This window comes from Loxodonta africana, chromosome 18, assembly GCF_030014295.1.
Source record: "Loxodonta africana isolate mLoxAfr1 chromosome 18, mLoxAfr1.hap2, whole genome shotgun sequence".
Taxonomy (NCBI): Eukaryota; Metazoa; Chordata; class Mammalia; order Proboscidea; family Elephantidae; genus Loxodonta; species Loxodonta africana.
The window spans coordinates 28,647,429-28,671,619 of NC_087359.1; the positions used below are offsets into that span (position 1 = coordinate 28,647,429).

At 39.6% G+C, this 24,191-nt stretch overlaps 1 protein-coding gene across 10 annotated transcripts in view; it reads right to left on the reverse strand.

Moving 5' to 3' along the window:
* Positions 1 to 24,191, reverse strand: part of TANC2 (tetratricopeptide repeat, ankyrin repeat and coiled-coil containing 2) — a 375,358-nt gene that overhangs the window by 52,392 nt on the left and 298,775 nt on the right. For all 10 annotated transcript variants that reach the window (XM_023553793.2, XM_023553790.2, XM_023553792.2 and 7 more), the window contains one exon: positions 10,295 to 10,403. In XM_023553793.2, the coding sequence (XP_023409561.1) occupies positions 10,295 to 10,403 (109 nt within the window). The remainder of the gene's footprint in view (positions 1 to 10,294; positions 10,404 to 24,191) is intronic.

Consider the following 24,191-nt stretch of genomic DNA (forward strand, 5'->3'; position numbering starts at 1 on the left):
ACATGTAGATTTTTAGAGATCAGACGCTGATCGGAAATGTCAAAGCTAAAACCTTTTTCCTAGTCTGTAGGTAATCTTTTTACTCTTTTGGTGATGTCTTTGGATGAGCATAGGTGTTTGATTTTTAAGAGCTCCCAGTTATCTAGTTTCTCTTCTGGTGTTTGTGCATTGTTAGTAATGTTTTGTATACTGTTTATGCCATGTATTAGGGCTCCTGGCATTGTCCCTATTTTTTCTTCCATGACCTTTATCATTTTAGATTTTATATTTAGGTCTTTGATCCATTTTGAGTTAGTTTTTGTGCATGGTGTGAGGTATGGGTCTTGTTTCTTTTTTTTTGCAGATGGATATCCAGTTATGCCAGCACCATTTGTTAAAGAGACTGTCTTTTCCCCATTTAACTGACTTTGGGCCTTTGTCTATGTATCTGTTGTTGTACCATGTCCAGGCTGTTTTGACTACTGTGGCGGTATGTTAGCTTCTAAAATCAGGTAGAGTGAGGCCTCCCACTTTGTTATTCTTTTTCAGTAATGCTTTACTTATCTGGGGCCTCTTTCCCTTCCATATGAAGTTGGTGATTTGTTTCTCCATCTAATTAAAAAATGTCATTGGAATCTGGATTGGAATTGCATTGTATCTACAGTTCGCTTTTGGTAGAACAGACATTTTTACAATGTTGAGTCTTCCTATCCAAGAGCAAGGTATGTTTTTCCTTTATATAGGTCTCTCTTGGTTTCTTGCAGTAGTGTCTTGTAGTTTTCTTTGTATAGGTCTTTCGTGTCTCTGGTAAGATTTATTCCTAAGTATTTTATCTTCTTGGGGGCTACCGTAAATGGTACTGATTTGGTGATTTCCTCTTCAATGTTGTTTTTGCTGGTGCAGAGGAATCTAGCTGTTTTTTGTATGTTTATTTTGTATTCTGATACTCTGCTGAACTCTTCTATTAGTGTCAGTAGTTTTCATGAGGATTCCTTAGGGTTTTCTGTGTATAAAATCATGTCATCTGCAAATAGAGATGTTTTTACTTCTTCCTTACCAATCTGGATGTCCTTTATTTCTTTATCTAGCCTAATTGCTCTGGCTAGGACCTCCAGCACAAAGTTGAGTAAGAGCGGTGATAAAGGGCATCCTTGTCTGGTTCCCGATCTCAGTGGGAATGCTTTCAGACTCTCTCTGTTTAGGATGATGCTGGCTGTTGGCTTTGTATAAATGCCCTTTATTATGTTGAAGAATTTTCCTTCTATTCCTATTTTGCTGAGAGTTTTTATCTTGAATCAGTGTTGAACTTTGTCAAATGCCTTTTTTGCATCAATTGATAAGATCAGGTAGTTCTTATCTTTTGTTTTATTCATACAATGGATCACATTAATTGTTTTCTAATGTTAAACCATCCCTGCATACCTGCTATGAATCCTACTTGGTCATGGTGAATTCTTTTTTTGATATGTTGATGAATTCTACTGGCTAGAATTTTGCTGAGGATTTCTGCATCTAAGTTCACGAGGCATAAAAAAACCCACTGCCATATGGGTCTGTAATTTTTTTTTTTGTGGTGTCTTTACCTGGTTTTGGTATCAGGGATATGCTGGCTTCATAAAATGAGTTTGGGAGTATTCTGCCCTTTTCTATGCTCTGAAATACCTTTAGTAGTAGTAGTGTTAACTCTTCTCTGAAAGCTTGGTAGAACTCTGCAGTGAAGCCATCCAGGCCACGGCTTTTTTTTTGTTGGGAGTTTTTTGATTACCTTTTCAATCTCTTCTTTTCTTATGGGTCTATTTAGTTGTTCTACCTCTGTTTTTTACCTCTGTTTGTGTTAGCTTAGGTAGGTAGTGTGTTCTAGGAATTCATCTATTTCTTGTAGGTTTTCAAATTTGTTAGAGTACAGTTTTTTGTAGTAATCTGATATGATTCTTTTAATTTCAGTTGGGTCTGTTGTAATATTGTCCATCTCATTTCTTATTTGGGTTATTTGCTTCCTCTCCTGTTTTTCATTTATCAGTTTGGCCAATGGTTTATCGATTTTGTTAATTTTTTCCAAGAACCAGCTTTTGGTCTTGTTAACTCTTTCAATTGTTTTTCTGTTCCCTATTTCATTTAATTCTGCTCTAAATTTTATTATTTGCTTTCTTCTGGTGCCTGAGGGTTTCTTTTGTTGATCTATTTGTTCATGTTGTAGGGATAATTCTTTGATTTTGGACCTTTCTTTTTTTTTTTGTATGTGTGCATTTATGGATATAAATTGACCTCTGAGCACTGCTTTAGCTGTGTCCCAAAGGTTCTGATAGGAAGTGTTTTCATTCTCATTGGATTCTATGAATTTCTTTATTCTGTTCTTCATGTCTTCTATAACCCAGCCTTTTTTGAGCAGGGTATTGTTCAGTTTCCAATTGTTTGATTTCTTTTCCTTGTTTTTACTGTTATTGATTTCTACTTTTATGGCTTTATGGTCAGAGAAGATGCTTTGTAATGTTTCGATGTTTTGGATTCTGCTAAGGCTTGCTTTATGACCTAATATGGGGTCTATTCTAGATAATGTTCTGTGTGCACTAGAAAACAAAGTATGGTTGGCTGCTGTTGGGTGGAATGTTCTGTATATGTCTATGAGGTCAAGTTGGTTGATCATGGCATTTAGATCTTCCGTGTCTTTATCGAGCTTCTTTCTGGATGTTCTGTCCTTCACCGAAAGTGGTGTGTTGAAGTCTTCTACTATAATTGTGGAGCTGTCTATCTCACTTTTCAATGCCATTAGAGTTTGTCTTATGTATCTTGCAGCCCTGACAAGAACACAAGAAGCCAAGCTGCCTCAGTCTCAAAAGGTATGGCCTTTTGATATTTAATATTTAATATGGTTATATCCTCCTGGTATATTGCCCCTTTAATCATTAATATACTGTCCTTCCTTATCCTTTGTGGTGGATTTAAAGTGTATTTTGTCAGAAATTAATATTGCCACTCCTGCTCTATTTTGATTGTTGTTTGCTTGATACATTTTTTTTCCATCCTTTGAGTTTTAGTTTGCTTGTATCTCTAAGTCTAAGGCGTGTCTCTTGCAGGCAGCATATAGACAGATGGTGTTTTTTAATCCATTCTGCCACTCTATGTCTCTTTGTTGGTGCATTAATCCATTTACATTCATCCCAATGATGGATAGGTATGAATTAGTGCTATCATTTTGATGTCTTTTTTTGGTGTGTTGTTGACAGTTTCTTTTTCCTATTTAATTCTATGTGCTGAGCAGATTATCTTTACATATTGTCCTTTCCTCAAATTCCTTGTTGTTCATTTTGTTTCTGCTGAGTCTCTATTTTTTTCTTGTATTTCATTTTGATGAGTAGGGTTGTTAATCTCCTTTGTGGTTACCTTCATATTTACCACTATTTTTTTAAGTTTAAACCTAACTTCGATTTCTTTATATCGCCTTGTCTTCCTCTCCATATGAAAGATCTATGACTACATTTCTTAGTCCCTCTTTATTGTTTTAATGTTGCCTTCTTTTACATAATGACATCGCTGTTTCCCTGTTTTAGCATTTTTTTTATCTTGATTTATTTTTGTGATTTCCCTATTTACGTTGACATCTGATTGCTCTATCCAGTGTACTAGTCTTGGGTTGATATTTGATATTACTGATTTTCTAACCAAAGAACTCCCTTTAGTATTTCTTGTAGTTTTGCCTGGTTTTTACGAAACCCCTAAACTTCTGTTTATCTGGAAATGTCCTAGTTTTGCCTTCATATTTAAGAGACTGTTTTGCTAGATATATAATTCTTGGCTGGCAATTTTTTTCGTTCAATGCTTTTATATAAGTCATTCCATTGCCTTCCTGCCTGCATGGTTTCTGCTGAGTAGTCTGAGCTTATTCTTATTGACTCTCCTTTGTAGGTGACTTTTTGTTTATCCCTAGCTGCTCTTAAAATTCTCTTTTTATCTTCGGTTTTGGCAAGTTTGATTATAATATGTCTTGGTGACCTCCTTTTAAAATCTACCTTATGTGGAGTTTGATGAACATCTTGGATAGATATCTTCTCATCTTTTACAATATCAGGAAGTTTTCTGCCAAAAAATCTTAAACAATTCTCTCTGTATTTGCTGTTATCCCATCCTGTTCTGGTACTCTAGTCACTCGTAGGTTATTTCCCTTGATAGAGTCCCACATAATTCTTTTTTTAAAATTATTTTATCTGATTTTTCTTCAAATATATTGGTGCCAAGTGCTTTATCTTCAATCTCACCAATTCTGTCTCCCACTTGCTCAGTTCTGGTTCTCTGACTTTCTATTGAGTTGTCTAACTCTGTATTTTTATTGTTAATCTTCTGAATTTCTGATTGCTGTCTGTGGATTCTTGCAGCTTATTAAATTTTTCATTATGTTCTTGAACAACTTTTTAAATTTCTTCAACTGTTTTATCTGTGTGTTCCTTGGCTTGTTCTGTGTATTGCCTGATCGCCTTCCTAATTTTGTTCCTGGTGTCTTGAAGAGTTCCGTATATTAATCTTTTATATTCTGCATCCGGTAATTCCAGGAATGTACCTTAATTCAGAAGATCCCTTCATTCTTTGTTGAGAGCTTGTGGAAGTAATCATAGTCTGCTTCTTTATGTGATTTGATATTGACTGTTGTCTCCGAACCATCTATAAGTTATTAGTTTATTTTATGTTTGCTTACTGTATCCTAGCTTCTTGCTTTGTTTTGTTTTGATATGCCCAAATAGATTGCTTGAATGAGACAGCTTGATTATTTTTACCTTTGAAGCTCTAACATCCTGTCACCAGATGGCTACAGCTGTTATCAGGTATATCTGCCTAGGAGTCCATTCACTTTTCTTGTATGAATTCAGCTCAGGTGTCCAGGTAGCTGGTCATCAAGTGTGTGGTACAGGCACTGTCCTACAGTCTTAGAGGGGCAGGGGTGATTGGTGTAGGTACTGGAATCCAGTTGCAGAAGGGGGTCACGCTCTGAACAAGGCAGGGGGCTGACAACCATCTCCCAAGTAACTCTGAGGAAAGCGCATCCCTGTTCCCTAAAGTGCGCAGGTGGGTGGGTTCTGCAGATGGACCATGGGCACCCAATGCTTTTGGTTGTAAGGACTGGGAGGTACCAGTTTTCCTTGGACTCCGGTCGCGGGTGGCTGGGTGACCTGAGTGGAGCCACCAGACCTTAAGCCCCTGATGTGGGTAGGTGAGGACCCTGTTTAACAGGCAAAGCAGTGTCAAACATCAAACACCCACCTCTCCAACATGCAGCTAGAACGGTTGCAGTCTGCCAACAAGGACCTATTCTCCTAAAACAGGCCCACACAGGTCCACGCAGAGGGTAAAGGTATTCAAAGTCCATGGACCATTTATGCCCGGACAGGAGATGCTCCTGTCCTGAGCTCCCCAGGTTAATAAAGCTGACAGATTATCCTTCTCCCCAGTTGTGAATTTTTTCCTTCTCCAAGTTTGGGAGAATGGCTCAGGATGCTCAGCAGGACCTATCTCAGGGCCAGGGAAATTAACAGCCAGTGAGGCCAGCTTGGGGGTTGAGGGCGCCGTAAAATATATGCAAGTACTTAGCTTTTGCCGAGAGCGCCATTATTCTCTGGTTCCAGGGATGTGAGTAGGCTCTGTGGCTGGCTATTTCTCCCTGAGGAAACTGTGGCCAAACACTACCATCGGCCTGGTGCAGTCACTCTGGGAATGGTGCCTGCGGGTTCCCTGCAATTCAGGTCTGGCAACTCCTCTCTGCTTCTGAACTATCTTTCCCTTCCCCTGCTGCTCAGTCCATTTTCTCACTTTGCCTTTGATGTTCAGGGCTTCTAGCTTAACATAAATATAATTGTTTCACTTGTTTTTTTCAGGTCTTTGTTGTAAGAGTGTTTGCCGGAAGCGTCTGACTACTCCGCCATCTTGGCCCCACCTCTATTCTCACTTTTATCTTCCACCGTTACTTGAAAATAGCTAAAATTTCCACATTATCCATATTCTCTTTAAACTTGAGGAGGCTGAGCTCTGTCCTATCTAGGCACCAAGAGCTGGGTGCACTGAAAAGAGTAAGAAAGACCAACAAGCACATCATCTGATTGTTCATTATTATTTCAGAATTCCTTTTCATTTGTGCTAGTAAAAAGGACCGGTTGCCACTGAATCAATTCCAACTCATGGCAACTCCGTGTGTTGCAGAGTAGAACTGCGCTCCATAGAGTTTTCATGGCTGTGACATTTTGGAAGCAGATCACCAGGCCTTTCTTCCAAGGCACCTCTGGGTGGGTTTAACTGCCAATCTTTCGGTTAGTAGTTACCGCTTAACTGTTTGCACCACCCAGGGTTGCCAATAACAAGGACATCAATCACAAACTCTCTAACTAGTTTTATCAATTCGTATGCAAATGTAAAAACTGAAGCAAACACATCACTAAGTAGTTATGATTGAGGCGACTCTGACTCATAACAACCCTATAGGACAGAGTAAAACCGTCCCCTAGGGTTTCCAAGGAGTGGCTGGTGGATTAGAACTGATGACCTTTTGGTTAGTAGCCGAAAGCTTAGCCACTGCACCACCAGGGTCCCACAATATATCTTAGCAAATGAACTTCAATTAAATGGTTCAGTAAACGGACCACAACCCAGCAGTGGGAGCCCCAGTGAAGTTGGAGTAAATACACAGAAAATATACCTGAAATACAGAGCTAGACTCTAGAATCTGGAGCTTTATTTTTACTATGGACTTGCTCTACTGATTTCTTCTGCATGGTAGGGTTGACCCTTTGTTCCTGTGAGGTATGGGAGAAAAGCGTTTTGATTTAATTAAACTCTACTCAACAAAGGGGAAACCCTGGTGGCATACTAGTTAAGTGCTACGGCTGCTAACCGAGAGGTCGGCAGTCTGAATCCGCCAGGTGCTCCTTGGAAACTCTATCGGGCAGTTCTACTCTGTCCTATAGGGTTGCTATGAGTCAGAATCGACTCGACGGCAGTGGATTTTTAGTGGGTTAACAAAGGTGAAGACGGATAAATGTGATCCAATTACCAGCTATGATGTAGCCAAAAATAACTCATAATTAAATTCTGAACTGATGGTTTCTTAAAGGGAACTTTAAGTTCAGATAACTAGAAAAGTGTCTGTTCAGTATCCGTAACTATTGCTCAGGCGAGAAAGGACACTTTTTCTGCCAAAGATAAATGAGGATGGAGTCCCTTCCTTAGATATGTTAGAATTTAAATTTACAGTGCTGTTTTCCCATATGTAGGATTTTTCAACACTTAAAGAAAACAGAGAAAGCATGAAGGAACAAGGGTAATCTCATTTTAGAATATTAGCTATGGCACAGGTGTCTTAATATCATGGCAAAAACTAACCAGACTGTACATCTTTATGGAAGCAGACTGCCACAGCTTTCTCCCACGGAGCGGCTGGGGGGTTCAAACCATCGACCTTTCCGTTAGCAGCTGAATGCTTTAACCACTGCATCACCAGGACTCCTTCACTGTAGACAAGGGGTTGGCAAATCCAGCCCGTTGCCTGTTTTCATAAATCAAGTCTTATTGGAATACAGCCATACTTCATTTCTCAACTCTCTGTGGCTGCTTTCAAGCTATTAACAGCAGAGTTAAGAGGCAGAGTCTGTACTTGAATCCATGCCTTTTGACTGATGTCAAAGGATCTTTCTTACACCCTCCAGATGCCTACTTTTTTACCCCGGCCAATAGCTCTGTTCTGGTAAGAAATGTTATAGGACTGACCAACCAAAGCAACATTTTAGAAGCAGCACTTAGGGAACTAACCACAACAACACTCCCAACTCCTTCCAGTAACTAGACCCATCCCAATGAAACACCTTACACTACAAACAACATTAACATCTCTTGTTAACGATTAACAAACATATGTTCCTTTTTAAAACCCAAAGGTCAATTAGAGGATTGTAAAAGGATTATAAGTGCTCAACATCATTAGTCATTAGGTAAATGCAAATCAAAACCACAATAAGATATCACTTCACACCCACGAGGATAGCTATAATAAAAAAGACAGTAAGAACAAGTGTTGGTCAGGCTGGAACCCACATACATTGCTAGTGGGAATATAAAACAGTACAGCTGCTTTGGAAAACAGCTTTACAGTTCCTCAAAATGTTAAACACAGAGTTACTATACGACCTAGTAATTCCACTCCTGGGTATATACCTAAGAGAACTAAAGACATATGTCCACACAAAAACCTGTAAACAAATGTTCACAGCAGCATTATTCACGATAGCCAAAAAGTGGAAACAACCCAAATGTCCATCGAATAGTGAATGGATAAAGAAAATGTGGTATAGGCACACGATGGAATATTATTTGGCAATAAAAAAGGACTGAAGTACTGATACATGCTACAACGTGGAAGAACCCCAAAAACATTATGCTAAATGAAAGAGTCAAGATACAAAAGGCCACATATTGTATGATTCCATTTATATAAAATGTCCAGAAAAGTCAAATCTCTAGAAACGGGAATTGGATTAGTGGTTGCCAGGGGCTGGGGGGTGGGGGGGGGATCGACTTTAGATGGGCATGAGGTTTATTTTTGGGGTTATTGAAATGTACTGAAATTAGACTGAGCTGATGGTTGCACAATTCTATAACTATACTACAAGTCACTGCCCTGTACACTTGAAATGGGTGAATTTTATGATATGTAAATTATACCTCAATAAAGCTATTTTGAAGAAAGAATTAAAAGGGCTTTCTTCATAGCCAGACAAATATCCAGAATTATAGACCTTTTACCTTCTCATATTTTTAAAGTAATTAATTACATCATATGTAATTTTTCATGAATGAAGATAAAACAAGGGAAATTTAAATTTAATGGAGAAGAAATATAAATTGGATTGTGTATGTTGCAGCTGACTGGAAGTTCCAAATGGAACTGGATATAACCATAAAGTCTGTCTGTGCCTTTATGACCGTCAGGTGCTGGGGACCGAGAATTCTGGCAGTCTGGGAGAAGTCAAAGGGTATCACCAGGGAGCACTGCGCACTTAAAAGACCCTGTACACTGCAGCAGCAGGAAAACCACAGTCCAAGTCTTCATTCTTCGGCTTGAAGTCATGTCATCACCATATGCTGTACACCAGAGTATTTATGGTCTGAATCACACATGGAGCCAGTCTTATCACAAGCAACCATGTTGTCTGCACCAACATAAGATAAAATTGTCCTAATGACAAGAGTGTATGGTTTGAATGCAGGTCTCCATGTACTGGATAGTTATACTTGGGCAAATGAAGCTTCATGTCATTTCTGTTATTGTGGTGCTTACTTTATGGTGCAGCAAAGGCAGGCATCAATCTCATCTTTGCGTCTGATCCTAGGCAGATGGTGATGCTAGAAGGTTAATACTTAAGTTACTTTCCTATCGAAATGAAGGATAAGATCTTAGAGTTTGTGAAGTAGCAGTGCACTCTTCAATCTGTTTAAAACTGGAATGAAACATCATGTCTGTTATTTTAGTCCCATCCTGCTCCCACTGAGTAAGGTCACTGGGGGAGATCATTTCTAATATAATGATTTGTTAGACAATTATAATTCAAATAAAGAACTTATCACTGTGGGGGCTTCAATTCTGCCCATGAGATGGATAGGTTTCTTTGGCTGTGTGCTTATATACCAGGAGGGGTTTGCTAGGCTTTGGGAAAAAAAAAAAAAAAGGCTTTGGGAGTTACCCTTAATGCCATCTTTCACTGTAAAGAGAATTGTTTTATCTTTAATAGTATCACCTGTTGGGGGCGGGGAGGTGGGGGGATGTGTGACCCAGAGAACTGTTTAAGATATCTGTATTTCCCAAACCTGAAGCAGGAAAAGAATTCGGAAGAAATGGTTGGTTCCAGATAAACAGTTTGAAAATCACAGCACCAGAGAGACTAAAATGTTCGCTAAAAAAATTATAAGAAAATTGAGAGTTAACTGCTCTTAGTGATTTGTTTTAGACATTGTAAAACCTGCAACCAACTGCAACAACATCGCTGTCCTCAGGACATGGCAGATCACACGTGGTGTGTACACATACCTATGTGTATATGCTTCTTACCTAAATGGTTATACATATATATTTCCTGAAAAGTCTAGCAACTCCTTAAACTGGAGACAGCAAACGTGGCTCTTTCTAAAGGCCTAGGGAGGAATGAGCCATACATTTCAGACAGAACAACTTTGCAGCAAAATAATTTCAGAAAGCAGAGACTACACTGAAATAACAGTAGTTTCACATACACAGTGTTAAGGAAAGTGTGCTGGAGATGGAGGGCAAAAGTATTTATCTAACTACCTTAAAAATGTGTGCTTTGAGGATGTGATGTCCCAGTTCAATAGTCTGCTGTCGGTTTAGCTTTCCCTCTTGGCGGGAAAACCAGAAGGCAAGTAATGTGTGACCACTCCTGCAAATAAAGAGAGAAGAGATTTATTTTTAGAAATTTTAATGCCACCAATTTTGCTTTGGGCAGGAAGACGGTTTAGATCAGTCATACCTCCAGCAAGCCTGTCTTATTTAACCAGTTTCTTGGGGAAGGACACCTGCTACTGGGCAAATAACGGATATTACAATATTCTTAGCTTTTACCAGTCCTTTACTCAAATCACATGTGTGAATATCACTAAATGTCACTTCGAGTTAGCTTACAACCATCCCACACACAGATGACATTAAAAGATTTTCATTTTTAGTCTCTGTCACCTCCTCTTATTTCACTCATGCTTTAAGTGACAGTGTTCCCCAGGGTCTCATTCTCTGTCTTATTCTGTTCCCTCTCTGGTTCCTCAGAGCCTCCACCACCACCTATATCCTGACAGCTCCTAAGTCTTTTTCTCCATCTAGACTTCTCTTCTCAGCCTCAGATGATTATACCCAACTGTCTACTGGATTTCTCCACCTAGAGGTCCCACAATACCTCACATTCAACATGTCCCAAACTGGATTAACCATCTCTTCCCCAAGTGAAATCTTCTGTGAACAGTATCTACCAGGCCTCTACCTTTTTGCCCCCACCCTAGGAGAGATAAGTACTTTCTCCTTGATGCCACTCTCATAGACTACATATACCCTAGGTGACCATTTACCACACTATCACATGCTGTCTCCTCCACTAGACTGTTTGCTGATGACAGCCGTTCCCCTTTATCTCCCTGCTAACAGATTCCCAATCTGTTCATGAAAGAGAAAGTCCTTTTTCTGCCTCTAGATGTTGTCTTATCTGACTATGATGCCCAGAATTACTGCAGCCCTCTTGGAATCACTTGGTCAGCTGGCCTGGGGACAAAGCCAACAGGTGGGCTAAACCAAGAGAACAGCAGAAAAGTAGAGCCTGAGCCCTGACTGTAGAGTATCCAAAGCTGCCCTAACTTGGGACTTCTTGTTATATGTAGTATGTGTCTTTATTGTTTAATCCATTTGAGTTGGAGTTTCCTGTTTCTTCTAGCTCAAAGCATCCTAATGATCAACTCTTTAATTGTGAATGTAGGTATGTGTGTATATGTATGTATATATGTGTGTGTGATGTTGTTGTTGTTAGGTGCTGTCGAGTCGGTTCCGATTCATAGCGACCCTATGCACAACAGAATGAAACACTGCCTGGTCCTGAGCCATCCTTAAAATTGTTGTTATGCCTGAGCTCATTGTTGCAGCCACTGTGTCAATCCACCTCCTTGAGGGTCTTCCTCTTTTCCCCTGACCCTGTACTCTGCCAAGCATGATGTCCTTTTCCAGGGACTGATCCCTCCTGACAACATGCCCAAAGTATGTAAGATATAGCCTCGCCATCCTTGCTTCTAAGGAGCATTCTGGTTGTACTTCTTCTAAGGCAGATTTGTTCGCTCTTTCGGCAGTCCATGGTATATTCAATATTCTTTGCCAACACCACAATTCAAAGGCATCAATTCTTCTTCCGTCTTCCTTATTCACTGTCCAGATTTCACATGCATATGATGCGACTGAAAATACCATGGCTTGGGTCAGGCGCACCTTAGTCTTCAAGATGACATCTTTGCTCTTCAACACTTTAAAGATGTCCTTTGGAGCAGATATGCCCAGTGCAACGCGTCTTTTGATTTCTTGACTGCTGCTTCCATGGCTGTTGATTGTAGATCCAAGTAAAATGAAATCCTTGACAACTTCAATCTTGTGTGATGTGTGTGTGTGTGTGTGTGTGTATGGGTTTTATATATACAGGGGTGTCTGTGCATTTCCATTTCCATTTATGACAGAAATCCTGAATTACTTATAGTTCCTATAGTGCCTAAAACAGTGTATTGCATATAAAAATGCTGAAAAAAATTTTTTGGAAGCGAGAAAAGACAGGAAGGAAGAAAAGAAAGGACACTGGATCACCTTTGAGATCTATCTTCCTACTACATTTCCTATGGCCTATATGAATGTGGACGCTTAGAACTGTCTATTACCCACTAGGTGAGTGGTCAGCAGAGTTCTTTATGCCACTGGTAACACGACTCTTTTACTTCTTTCACTTGAAGTGTCATAGAAGAAGGAAGCAAAACCATCATTTCAGTTTGAAGACTAATGAGTTAATCAAACAGAAGGAAAAAGTAGCAAGTGAATGTTTGTTGCTGACGCTTCCTTGAAAGGAGGCCCAGTACTGGACAATTTTCTCTCAAGTTAAATCTGGTTACCCTGAGAGGTTCAACATTTGAAGAGACCTCACACTGAAGTCTGAAAAACAAACACGTTCTTTATTTCTTCTTTGATTTTTGTTTTTAAGCTTCAGTGAAGAACCCCGGAGAAGAGGATACAGGATAGCTCCCATCCTACATAAGCGTCATCTCAGAGAGATTTCATTCCAATAAGATTTAAAAAATAAATTCTATCATTTTATATTCTTTGGCTTCATAGCATTTCTGAACTTTAGTGGATACTAGGTCACCTTGTTTAAATGGATAAGATAAACCATAACGGAAAGGAACTTGTTTAATTGGAAGAAATGTTTCGGACAAGAGTAGCCTGAACAGAATCATCAGTATCACATAAAGGTCTGAGTTCAGGGTTGGTTAATGCTCACAAAATCTGAAAACTGCCACTAAACTTTTATTTATCTCTTGAAAGCTCAATTTAGTTGGTAAGATATTTTAACAAAACACAGGAAAGTTACAAGGTAATGAGAAGCATTTATAAAGTGCCCTATTCTGAAGGCCCCCAAATCCGATCAAGTTATTAACACTGAAATTATTGCAGCCTCTCTGGTGTAAGAATTATTACTTCTAGTGACTCATTCACGGCTGTACAGTAGCAACTGGAATGCCTGAAGACAGGCCTCTGATCCACTACCCATGCTTTCAGACATTAATGAGAGTCCATGCCTACTAGGATTGAAGTCAAAAGCTCATGTCTGACAAGGAAATGAATTTTCAGTTAGATACACAATTGCCTTTGCCCTAGTATTTTAATTTTACTACCATAACCAAGAAATCTTGGTAAGATATTTGCATTTCTCTACTACACATTTCAGCTAGCTATAGATGATAGTGATTGCTTTTGTTGTTGCTGATCAGGCATGCAAGAGAAACAGCAAGCAATACAAGTCTAGGACAAGATAAAGGTGACAAGTGTAATTCATTTTTCTTCTTGCATAAAAGCATATTGCATTATTCATAAAGAATGGTTCCAATCAGTTCAGTGGACTCTGAAAGCTTACTCTGTTTAGGACAAGGGTAATAGTAATTTCCATTATACGCTGGCATTTCCATTTGTACCCTACTGATTTGATAAAGGAAACCCTGGCGGTGTAGTGGTTAAGTGCTACAGCTGCTAGCCAAAAGGTTGGCAGTTTGAATCCACCAGGCACTCCTTGGTAACTCTATGGGGCAGTTCTATCCTGTCCTATCCAAAAAACCAAACCCACTGCCGTCGAGTCAATTCCGACTCATAGCAACCCTGTAGGACAGAGTAGAACTGCCCCACAGAGTTTCCAAGGAGCGCCTGGCGGATTTGAACTGCCGACCTCTTGGTTAGCAGCTGTAGCACTTAACCACTACGCCACCAGGGTTTCCCCTTGTCCTATAAAAAAGTCCTATAGGATCTGATAAAATATGGTGCACTGGCTAACCTGTAGTCTGAATTGTTCTACTATACTTTTCTATATTTGTTTCTATTTCCCTTACCATTTGCTCACTCTTAAACCTTATTCATTTAGACTCTTATCCTCACCATTCTTTAAGATCCCCAGTGGCCTCTTAATTGACAAATAAGAGTGATTTTGTTTTAGCCTTTGATCTTTTTTCTTTTAGCTTCTTTTTTTCCCCCCCTTCAGCATCTCAGTATCCCAATAACCTACACTGCAGAAGCCTGATCAAAACTATGCTCAAAATTCTTCAATGGCTTTATATTTCCTCTGAGACATAATCTAAATACCTCAGCATGGTATTCAAAGGCTCTCCATAACTTATTCTAGCCTATTTGTCTGCCTTTAGCTCCTTACCTAGTACTTTCTATGTCGACAGAGTACTGTGTAGAGTTTCAAACATACTTTCCCTCTGTCTGGAATTCTCTTTCCCTCTTAATCAGGTAAACTATCGCTCATTCTTCAAGTTTCAGTTCACACCATCTCTTCTTTGAGGTGTTCCTGGTCCCCCTAGACAGACTCTGGGATTTTTTTTCCTTAGGTTTCTACTGTACTGGGTACACGTCTCTACACCTAACACAGGACAATCTAATTGTTTGCCTGTCAGTCTACCCACCTTGACGATAGAAGCCGTATTTTTTAATGTATGTACTCCTAGGCAACAGAAATACAATTTGTAGAACGAATGAATAAGTAATAATACCTTACGTTTGTCTACTACCTTATGGTTTTCAAACTACTTTAATATTTCTTTAGATTTTCACAAAAGCCCTGTACTACAGGCATGGCAGTAAATACTACTCTTAATCTTAGGGTGGAAAACTGACTGAGACTCAGAAAGGCTAAGGGAGAGATCCAAGCTCACATGGTTAGGAAGTAAAAGAGCTGGGATGAGAACCTAGGCTAGTTCTACTAAAACTTAGTTCCACTACCACCCTGACAAGATTAGCAACTTAGTTTTCATTTCTGAGCACACGTGTGAAAAAGTCCACCAATGTAAAGAACAATGTATTAATTTGTATAGTACAAACTCTGTATTCTTAACATAATTAAAACCAGCAACTGTTAATTCTGACATTTTTGATTGGCATTTTGAGAGACAGTAGGAAAGAAATAAAGTAGAGAGAGCCCTAGTCTGTGTGAGATGATTTTAGGCATGACTGAACAGAAGTATGTTTTCTGTCTATAATTAAAGATGATGGTAACTGAAATCAGCTTTAATGTGGGTTCAGATGTAGTTCCAAAGATCATGGGGGGTGGGAGGAGAAGAATGATTTCCACATAGCTTATATAATGAGATAAGCTTGTGGTTCAAAGTTACCTTGCAGATTTCCCTGTCTACATTCACAGTGCTCCCTCTTTATCTCTGAAATAAAGTAAAAGAGGCCTATGTTCAAATGCTAGTTCTGCCACTTCCAAGCTTTATAACCTTGGACAAGCATTTAACCTCTGTGTAAGGCAGGGATAGTAAGAGTTATCACACAGGACTGTGGTGAGAATTGAGACATACTAAGTGAAATGTATTTTATATTTATTTCCTTCACAATACTACACTAAAGGACTTAATGCTAACCACAAATGACTTTAAACATACAGGAAGATCACTGTATGCCCAAACAGGATGGGGTGAGATGACACATCCCAGCCCTAACTTGGATCCTTAACCCTCCAGACCCTACCCCACTACTTTTGCAACAAAAAGGGAAATCCATGGATCAAGGAGAAATTATTGGGGTATGGATGCCATTCACTGCCAGTCTACACACAAAAACTGGGTAGTGTAACTTCAGGCAGAGAGGGGGAATAAGAACAGAGCTAAACGGTCCCTTTGGAACACCGAAGAAGAATTGATGCATTTGAATTGTGGTGTTGGCAAAGAATACTGAATACCCCATGGACTGCCAAAAGGATGAACAAGTCTGTCTTGGAAGAAGTGCAGCCAGAATGTTCCTGAGAAGCAAGGAAGGAGAGGCTATATCTCACAAACTTTGGACTGACACAGTGGCTGTAACAATGGGCTCAAGCATACCAACAATTGCGGGGATGGTGCAGAGCCGGGCATTGTTTCATTCTGTTGTGCATAGGGTCCCTATGATTCAGAACTGACTTGATGGCACCTAACAACAACAACAACTGGTCCCTAAGAAATAACGTAAAGGTTAAGCTAATGAGAAGAATATAAATTTCTCAGCAGACCAGAGGTTTTTTAGGAGGTTATTAATTCTTACATTCAAGGTATATTTGATTTTAGATATTTTAGGAGAGAAGCAATCACAGGCCAGAGTTGAGGATTCTTCCCCCAGCACTGTCCCTTCTAACTTCTCCTGGGTATATCTGCTTTGAGGAAAGGTAGAGAATGTGACATCCAGAATAGAGGGTAGATCCCACTTCCATTCTCATTTTCAGGCATCAGCAGCCCCTCTATATGATCACTGGAGACAAGTGATACTCACCCTTGGACAACTATGGATTACAAGGCAGTAAGGAGCTACCCTCGGATGAAGACCCTGTACCTTTAGAGTTCAAATCTACGGGGTCTTTTAGAGAAAAACCCTTTTCTGATGCAAGAACCACTCTCTCTACTTAACAGTCTGGAAGTTGATAACTCTTGTTTTACACAAAATATCCAATGGCGCTATGTTTGTTTTTCTAGTAGATTTTTCACTTAGCACTCCAGGGGGATAGCTAGTCTTAATGTTTCCATTTTTAGTACTGAAACATGCTAATAAATGAACTCAAATATTTGTAGCATGCATATTTTCTCTATCATTCTAGTTATAGACACTAATGTGTTGTCATAAAGATTTCATTAGCACTTGTGATGACTAACTTGATATACAACACTTTAGTGTTTCAGAGAAACAATACCTAAGTGTTTTGATATTCTTTTCTGTGATGCTCAGATATGGTAGTGGTTTAGTTACAGTCAGCTGACAAGTACTTATACTCTAAAGCCTGCCTTACCTATCTATCTATATATGTATACACATGGACCAAAATAATGTGCGCTGCTATGGAATGGATATTATAGAAGTGAATATGGGGAATTATTTCGAAAGACCTAATAATACTAGAATTACAGCACAGAGATGGCTAGTTGCCTACAAAAAATTTGTGTTCCTTTCCACGGTCTAGAGTTGCTGCAAAGTAGCTACCTTGCAGGGATTATATTTCCTACATTCAAGTGGAGTCAGATGACTCAGTTCTGGCTAATGGAATGTTAGAGAAATTACAGTCAGCATTTCAGATCTGGCCCATAAAAGCTTGTGCTCCTTTACTTTGTCTTCCTCCATCACCTGCTGAGGTCATCAAATATGACCCTTGGGAGCTGTGTATTAAAGATGGCAGAGCTTCCATTAGCCTGGGCCCCTGAACGACTATGAGGAGATTGGACTTTATGTGAGTGAGAAATAAATTTTTATTATGGGAAATCACTGAAGTTTTGTGGTTTATTTCAGCAGTTAGTATTACCTTAAGTTAAACAAACAAATCAGTTTTCGAGGAATTGATAGTGGAGGGATGTATGAAAGGATGAATAATCGAAGAACCGAGGAAGTGCTTATACTAATGTCAATGAAAATATGTAGAAACTAAAACATATTTTTCTCATAAATTAGATATTTATAAACAAGCTGAAATTATTACATCTTACCACAAGATTGTTGAAGCAGATTCCCTGAGAACAGAAGAGACATCCCTGTTCTTTGTGACAGTACTAGGTCATTGCCTATCCCCACTATACCAACATAAAAGGCTCTCTATTATTAAAAAGGAGTCCTGGTGGCACAGTGGCTAAGAGCTCTAATGCTAACCAAAGGGCAGCACTTTGAATCCACCAGCCGCTCCTTGTAATGTTATAGGGGAATTCTACTCTGTCCATAGGGTTGCTATGAATTGGAATTGACCCAACGGCAATGGCTTTGGTTTGGTTTTTATTTTTAAAAACCATCACTCATCCTCAGCCAATATGAAATAACTTTTTAAAAGTTTACAAGACAGCTAACGGAAAGGATTCAAGCTGTGGCATCATCCACCGATTTCCTTCCATAACCTACCACTAACTAGGAACAGCCTAAAAAGCCCTCTCTAAAGGTGAAAGAGGGAAGCTGCTTTAAATTGGTGTTTCCCTTGAGCTACTAGAGGTTTTGGGACTTGCAAAAAAGTAATGAGCAAGATGATCTGATAAAGTGGTATTTTCAATAAGGTTAATTTCTCTGGGAAATTCAGATGATACCATCAGGTAATCATTGTTTAGGACATGAAGGAACTGTCAGTGCTCTTGCCAATAAACCCCTTTACCTCTGCCTCGCTTCCTGCCAGTTGTAATGAGACAAAGGTGACTCCTGGCCAGGCTCTTTGTATTTTCTGTAGCTCCTAAGTCTAGCAGAAACCAGTGTAGGAACTAAAAATACATGAGTTCCTAAAAGTTCAAAAAGGTTTCTTGTGGGTAGCTGTACCAATTTATATCTCTGGATAAGAAGGGATTTTAAACTGCCCTTCTGGTAGCCTGGTTTCCAGATCTCTTCATCCTTTGGTAGACTATTTCCTCTGTCTTGTATCTTAAGTCTCTTACTCTTTATTTGCTCATTCACCAATGTCTATAAACATGGTCAAGTCTTTCTTTTCCTTCACTGCTGAATTTTTGAGAAGTGTAGTCTATGTTAGTGGTCTTCAACTTTTCATTTCACATTTATTTTTACTTTATAGAAATCTGGCTTCTGTTGCCAACCATCATACACAGAGCACTCCGGGAAAAGCCACAAATGGCCCCCTAATCTTTACCTTTTTGCAGTACAAGATAATGGTGATCGTTCCCTCCTTGAAACTACCTTCTCTTTTGACTTCCCTGACATTACTTTCTCTTGTTTCTAACTCTAATACTACCCTTTAAAATTATTATTTAGCTCAATGTCTTAGTCACCTAGTGATGCTGTTAACAAATACCATAAGTAGATGGCTTTAACAAAGAGAATTTATTTTCTCCTAGTCTAGTAGGCTAGAAGTCCAAATTCAGGGTGCCAGCTCCAGGGGAACGCTTTCTCTCTGTACTCTCTGGAGGAAGGTCCTCGTTATCAGTCTTCCCTTGCTCTGGGAGCACCTCTGCGCCGTAGGAACCTCAGGTCCAAAGGACACGCTCTGCTCCTGGAGCTGCTTTCTTGGTGGTTATGAGGTCCCCCTTTTTGCTTCACCTTCCTTTTTATCTCTTGAGAGATAAAAGGTGGTGCAGGTCACACCCCAGGGAAAAACTCCCTTTACACTGGATCAGGGATGTGACCTGGGTAAGGTTGGTGTTACGATCCCACCGTAATCCTCTTTAACATAAAATTACAGTCACAAAATGGAGGACAACCACACAATACTGAGAATCATGGCCTAACCAAGTCTACACATATTTTTGGGGGACACGATTCAATCCATGACGCTCATCATTTTCTTCTAGCATTTAAATGTAACTATTCGGTCTTCATGCTTCTAAATTTCCTGCTGTATACTCTTAACTTGGGTGATCTAATTATTTAGTCCCATGGTTTCTACTGTTAGTTATTTGCTGATAACTCCCAAATCTATAAGCTTATGCCTTGAACTACTTTTTCTTCCTGTTTTTCAACATCACATTTCTAAATATATTCTGTTCATCTTTCCATGGAGACAATTCACTATGAACATGTCTAAAACAGAATTGATCTTCTCCCCAAAAGCCTGTCTTTCCTCCTCCCTTTGCTCATGTTCTAACTCCTCCTACATTTAGAATATACTATGTTAGTTAGTACAGCTTCTTGGATTATTTGCTCAGCATACAGAGTGAATAAGTATGGTGAAAGGATACAACCCTGACACACACCCTTCCTGATTTTACTCCACAGGATCCCCTTGTTCTGTTTGAAGAACTGCACTTGGTCTATGTACAGGTTCCAAATGAGCACAATTAAGTGTTCTGGAATTCCCATTCTTTGAAATGTTAGTCATAGTTTGCTATGATCCACATAGCTGAATGCCTCTGTGTAGTCAATAAAACACAGGTAAACATCTTTCTGGTATTCTCTGCTTTTAGCCAAGATCCATCTGACATCAGCAATGATATCCTTCATTCCATGTCCTCTTTTGAATCTGGTTTGAATTTCTTGCAGTTCCCTGTCTATGTACTCCTGCAATAGTTTTTGAATTATCTTCAGCAAATTTTACTGGTATCTGATATTAATGAGAATCATATAACCCGAGAAGCTGGACTATATGAAGAATGTGGCATCAGGACTGGAGAGGAAGACTCATTAACAACCTGTGATATGCAGATGACACAGCTTGTTTAGTAAGAGCGAAGAGGACTTAAAGCACTTACTGATGCAGATCAAAGACTACAGCCTTCTGTATGGATTACACTTCAACGTACAGGAAATAAAAATTCTCACAACTGGACCAATGAACAACATTATGATAAATGGAGAAAATACTGAAGTTGTCATGGATTTCATTTTACTTAGATCCACTGTCAACACCCATGGAAGCAGCAGTCAAGAAATCAAACAACGTACTGCATTGGGCAAATCTGCTCTAAAAAAGTGTTAAAAAGCAAAGATGTCACCTTGAGGATTAAGGTGTGCCTGACCCAAGTCATGGTATTTTCAACATGCATGTGAAAGCTGGACAATGCATAAGGAATACTGAAGAAAAACTGGTGCATTCGAATTACAGTGCTGGTAAAGAACATTGAACATGCCATGCACTGCCAGAAGAACAAACAAATCTGTCTTGGAGGAGGTATAGCCAGAATGCTGCTTAGAAGCAACAATGGCAAGATTTCACCTCATGTACTTAGGAGGGGCCAGTCCCTGGAGAAGGACAGCATGCTTGGTAAGCAGAAGGTCACTGAAAAAGAAGACGACCCTCAACGAGATGGACTGACACAGTAGCTGCAACAGTGGTCTCAAATACAGGAATGATCATAAGGATGGCGCAGGACCGGGCAGTGTTTTGTTCTGTTATACAAAGGGTCGCTGTGAGTCGGAACCGACTTAATGGCACCTAATAACATTTTGGTTAGTAGTATCACTAGCCTCCATCATTCAAAATAAACTCTGGAGTAATTCTTAATCCCTTCACCCTTACCTTCTACACACACACACAAAAAAGACCATGGGCTTTTGGATATCTCTAAAATGACTCTCCCACATCTACCCTTTTTCACTATTCTCACATTTTAGGTGTTAGTATTATTTCTCAACTGGACTATTGCTATATACCTCATAACTACTATTCCAACCTGCAGTATCTCCTTTTCTTCAACCCATCTTTCATACACTACTTCCCAGAGTTGTCTTTCACATCATCAGAATTATCCAGTCATTGTCTCCTCCTGCTCACAAAGATATAGAGGCTTCCTAGTAGCTATGGAATAAATGGTAAAGTCTCAAACATGGCACTCAATGTTTTTCTTTTTTTCCCCTACTAACACCGTCTGTCATTCTCTTTTTCTGACTATGCATGTTACCCTGTAATCATAGTTGCTCCCTGTTCCCCAAAGGCACATTCGTATCTTCACATTCTTCCTTGCTTTTGCTACTGTGATTACCTTTTCTTCTCTCTCTACAAGTGCTCTCCCATTCCTATGGCATTTAATGGAATCCAAATCATCCTTTATGGCTGAACTTGAATGTCACCTCTTCTGCAAAGTATTTCCTTTTTGTCTAGGTTTCCATGGTATTATTGTTGGTTGCTTGTATATCTGACTTCCCTTGAAGGATAATGCTTTTAATGTCAGGGGGTGTCCTATGTTCCTCTAGTGCCTAGCACAATCCTTGGTATACAGTAGAAGCTCAATAAATGTTTCATGAATGAATACATGAGAAGCAGATGGGTATGAGGAAGAGAACACAAAGAACTCCCAGATCTACTTTCCAACTGCTACTCCACTTGGACTTGAATTGGCAGGTGCCTCTGTTGCCACTGTTAAGACTATGAAATGAGTATGAGTATTACTCAAATGTTAAGAACAGACTCGCATCTTAAAAATTCTGGCCTACAGTTAAGCTTTGGTAGTTGCTACTTTATAATCTGCTTGTTGCTATCAATTCTCAGCAAATGACAGCCACATGTCTTTGCAAAAATTCTTTCCTCTATCTTTAGCTTATGACCCAGTAACAGCTTTGGGATGTGCTTGTCATGGCTTTCTCCTGGAAGCTGAGTACAAAATACATTTCTAGTGACCCTGTCCTACTGTTTCATATTCAGTGTGGAAACGAAAGAACCTGACGGAAGCAGGCTATAAGTAGTAGACTATAAGCAGTACATGTCCAAGTCACACCTTTGTAGAAATGGGTGAGACAGCATTATTTCTTTGTAAATGTAGAATATGGATAGAAATTTGCTGCTTTGTCTCACAGCTTCCTACTGTCCTTCTATTCTTTTAATGCATCATTGGCCTTTGGAAAATGGACACCTCCCTCTGTCCCAACAATGAACTCTTTAGGCTCTCAGCAAGGACTCCACTGAATTGTCACAGCTTGAAACACGAACAGTAGGCATAGGAAGATTTATCACCTCTCTCTTGCTCCTTGTGTCCCTCAGCTCTTTGTGTGTATCTCTAGTACAACATTCTACTTTGAATTACAGCTAGTTATAAATTTCTGTTAAAACTACTACCTGTAAGTCCTGGTAGACAGATCTATCTTACTTATATTTGTATCCCCTATTGTAATTAGCACAGCCTTGAATATTATTACTTAATAAATGTTCACTGAATGCTTGCTGAAATGCATGTCTTCTGAGGCATGGTAGGAGATAACAAAATGAACAAAAGATGCTGTTAAGCTGTGTAAAGAGTTTCTCGACTAATTTCAGTTACAAGCTTAAATTTATCATCCCTTTGTTCACTTATTAATTCATCATTACTAAGTGCTTATTGTGTGCCAGGCAATCTACTAATCATTATGAAGACAAAGGTGAGCAAGACAGAAAAGGTTACTGTCCGTACTGAACTCATTCACATTCCTTAGGGGAATAAGCAAGTATTCACATACAAAAAACCAAAACCAAACCCAGTGCCATTGAGTCGATACCGACTCATAGCAACCCTATAGGACAGAGTAGAACCGCCCCACAGAGTCTCCAAGGAGCGCCTGGCGGATTTGAACTGCCGATCCTTTGGCTGCAGCCGTAGCACTTAACCACTACACCACCAGGGTTTCCCATTCACATACAATAAATTCAATGACAGACTGTGGTTAAGTGTTGGAAAGGAAAGAAGAAAGTTGCTATGATAAAACCAGGAGGGACGAGGGCTTTGAACCGGTTAGGTCTAGTTCAAACCCCTGCTACGAATTTGCATTTCTAACAAGTTCCCAGGCGATGCTAATACTGCTGGTTAGGAACCAATTCTGAGAACCACTTGTAGAGCAGTGGTTCTCAATATTTATTATACATAAGAATCACCTGTGGGATCTTGTTAAAAAGTAGATACTAATTCAGTGTATCTGGAGTGGAAATGCAAATTTGCAGCAGGGGTTGGAACTGGAACTAACTGGTTGGAAGCCCAAGAAGAACTTACACAGATAAGGTGATAAGCAGTAGCCTCTCTGAGGAGGCGGCATTTAAACTGAAATCTAAAGGATAAAAGAGAGATCTTGCCACATGATGAGCCAGGGAAAATGAGCTCCAGATGGAGGGAACTGTTAAGTGCAAAGGCTCAGAGATGGAAAAGAGCTTAGGAAGTTCTAGGGATGGACTTGCAGACGGTCAATATGATCAGGGTAAGGGGAAAAATGAATGACCTCCATTAAGGGAGGCAGCAGAAGTGATCTCTATAAATACAAGGCTTTGAAGAATATGGTTTTGATTTTATTCTAATTGCAAAAAGAAGCCATTGAAGGATTTTTAAGGAAGGTGCTGTTGTTAGGTGCCATCAAGTCAGCTCCAACTCACAGTGTATAACAGAACCAACCATCACCCAATCCTGTGTCATCCTCACAACCGTTGCCATGTTTGAGCCCAGTGTTGCAGGTGGCCACATTGTCTGATTTTTTTTTTTTTTTTTAAAGATCACCCTGGCTGCTGGCGGAGAATGTACTGGAGGAGGATAAGACTGTGCAAGTGGAAAGACCAATT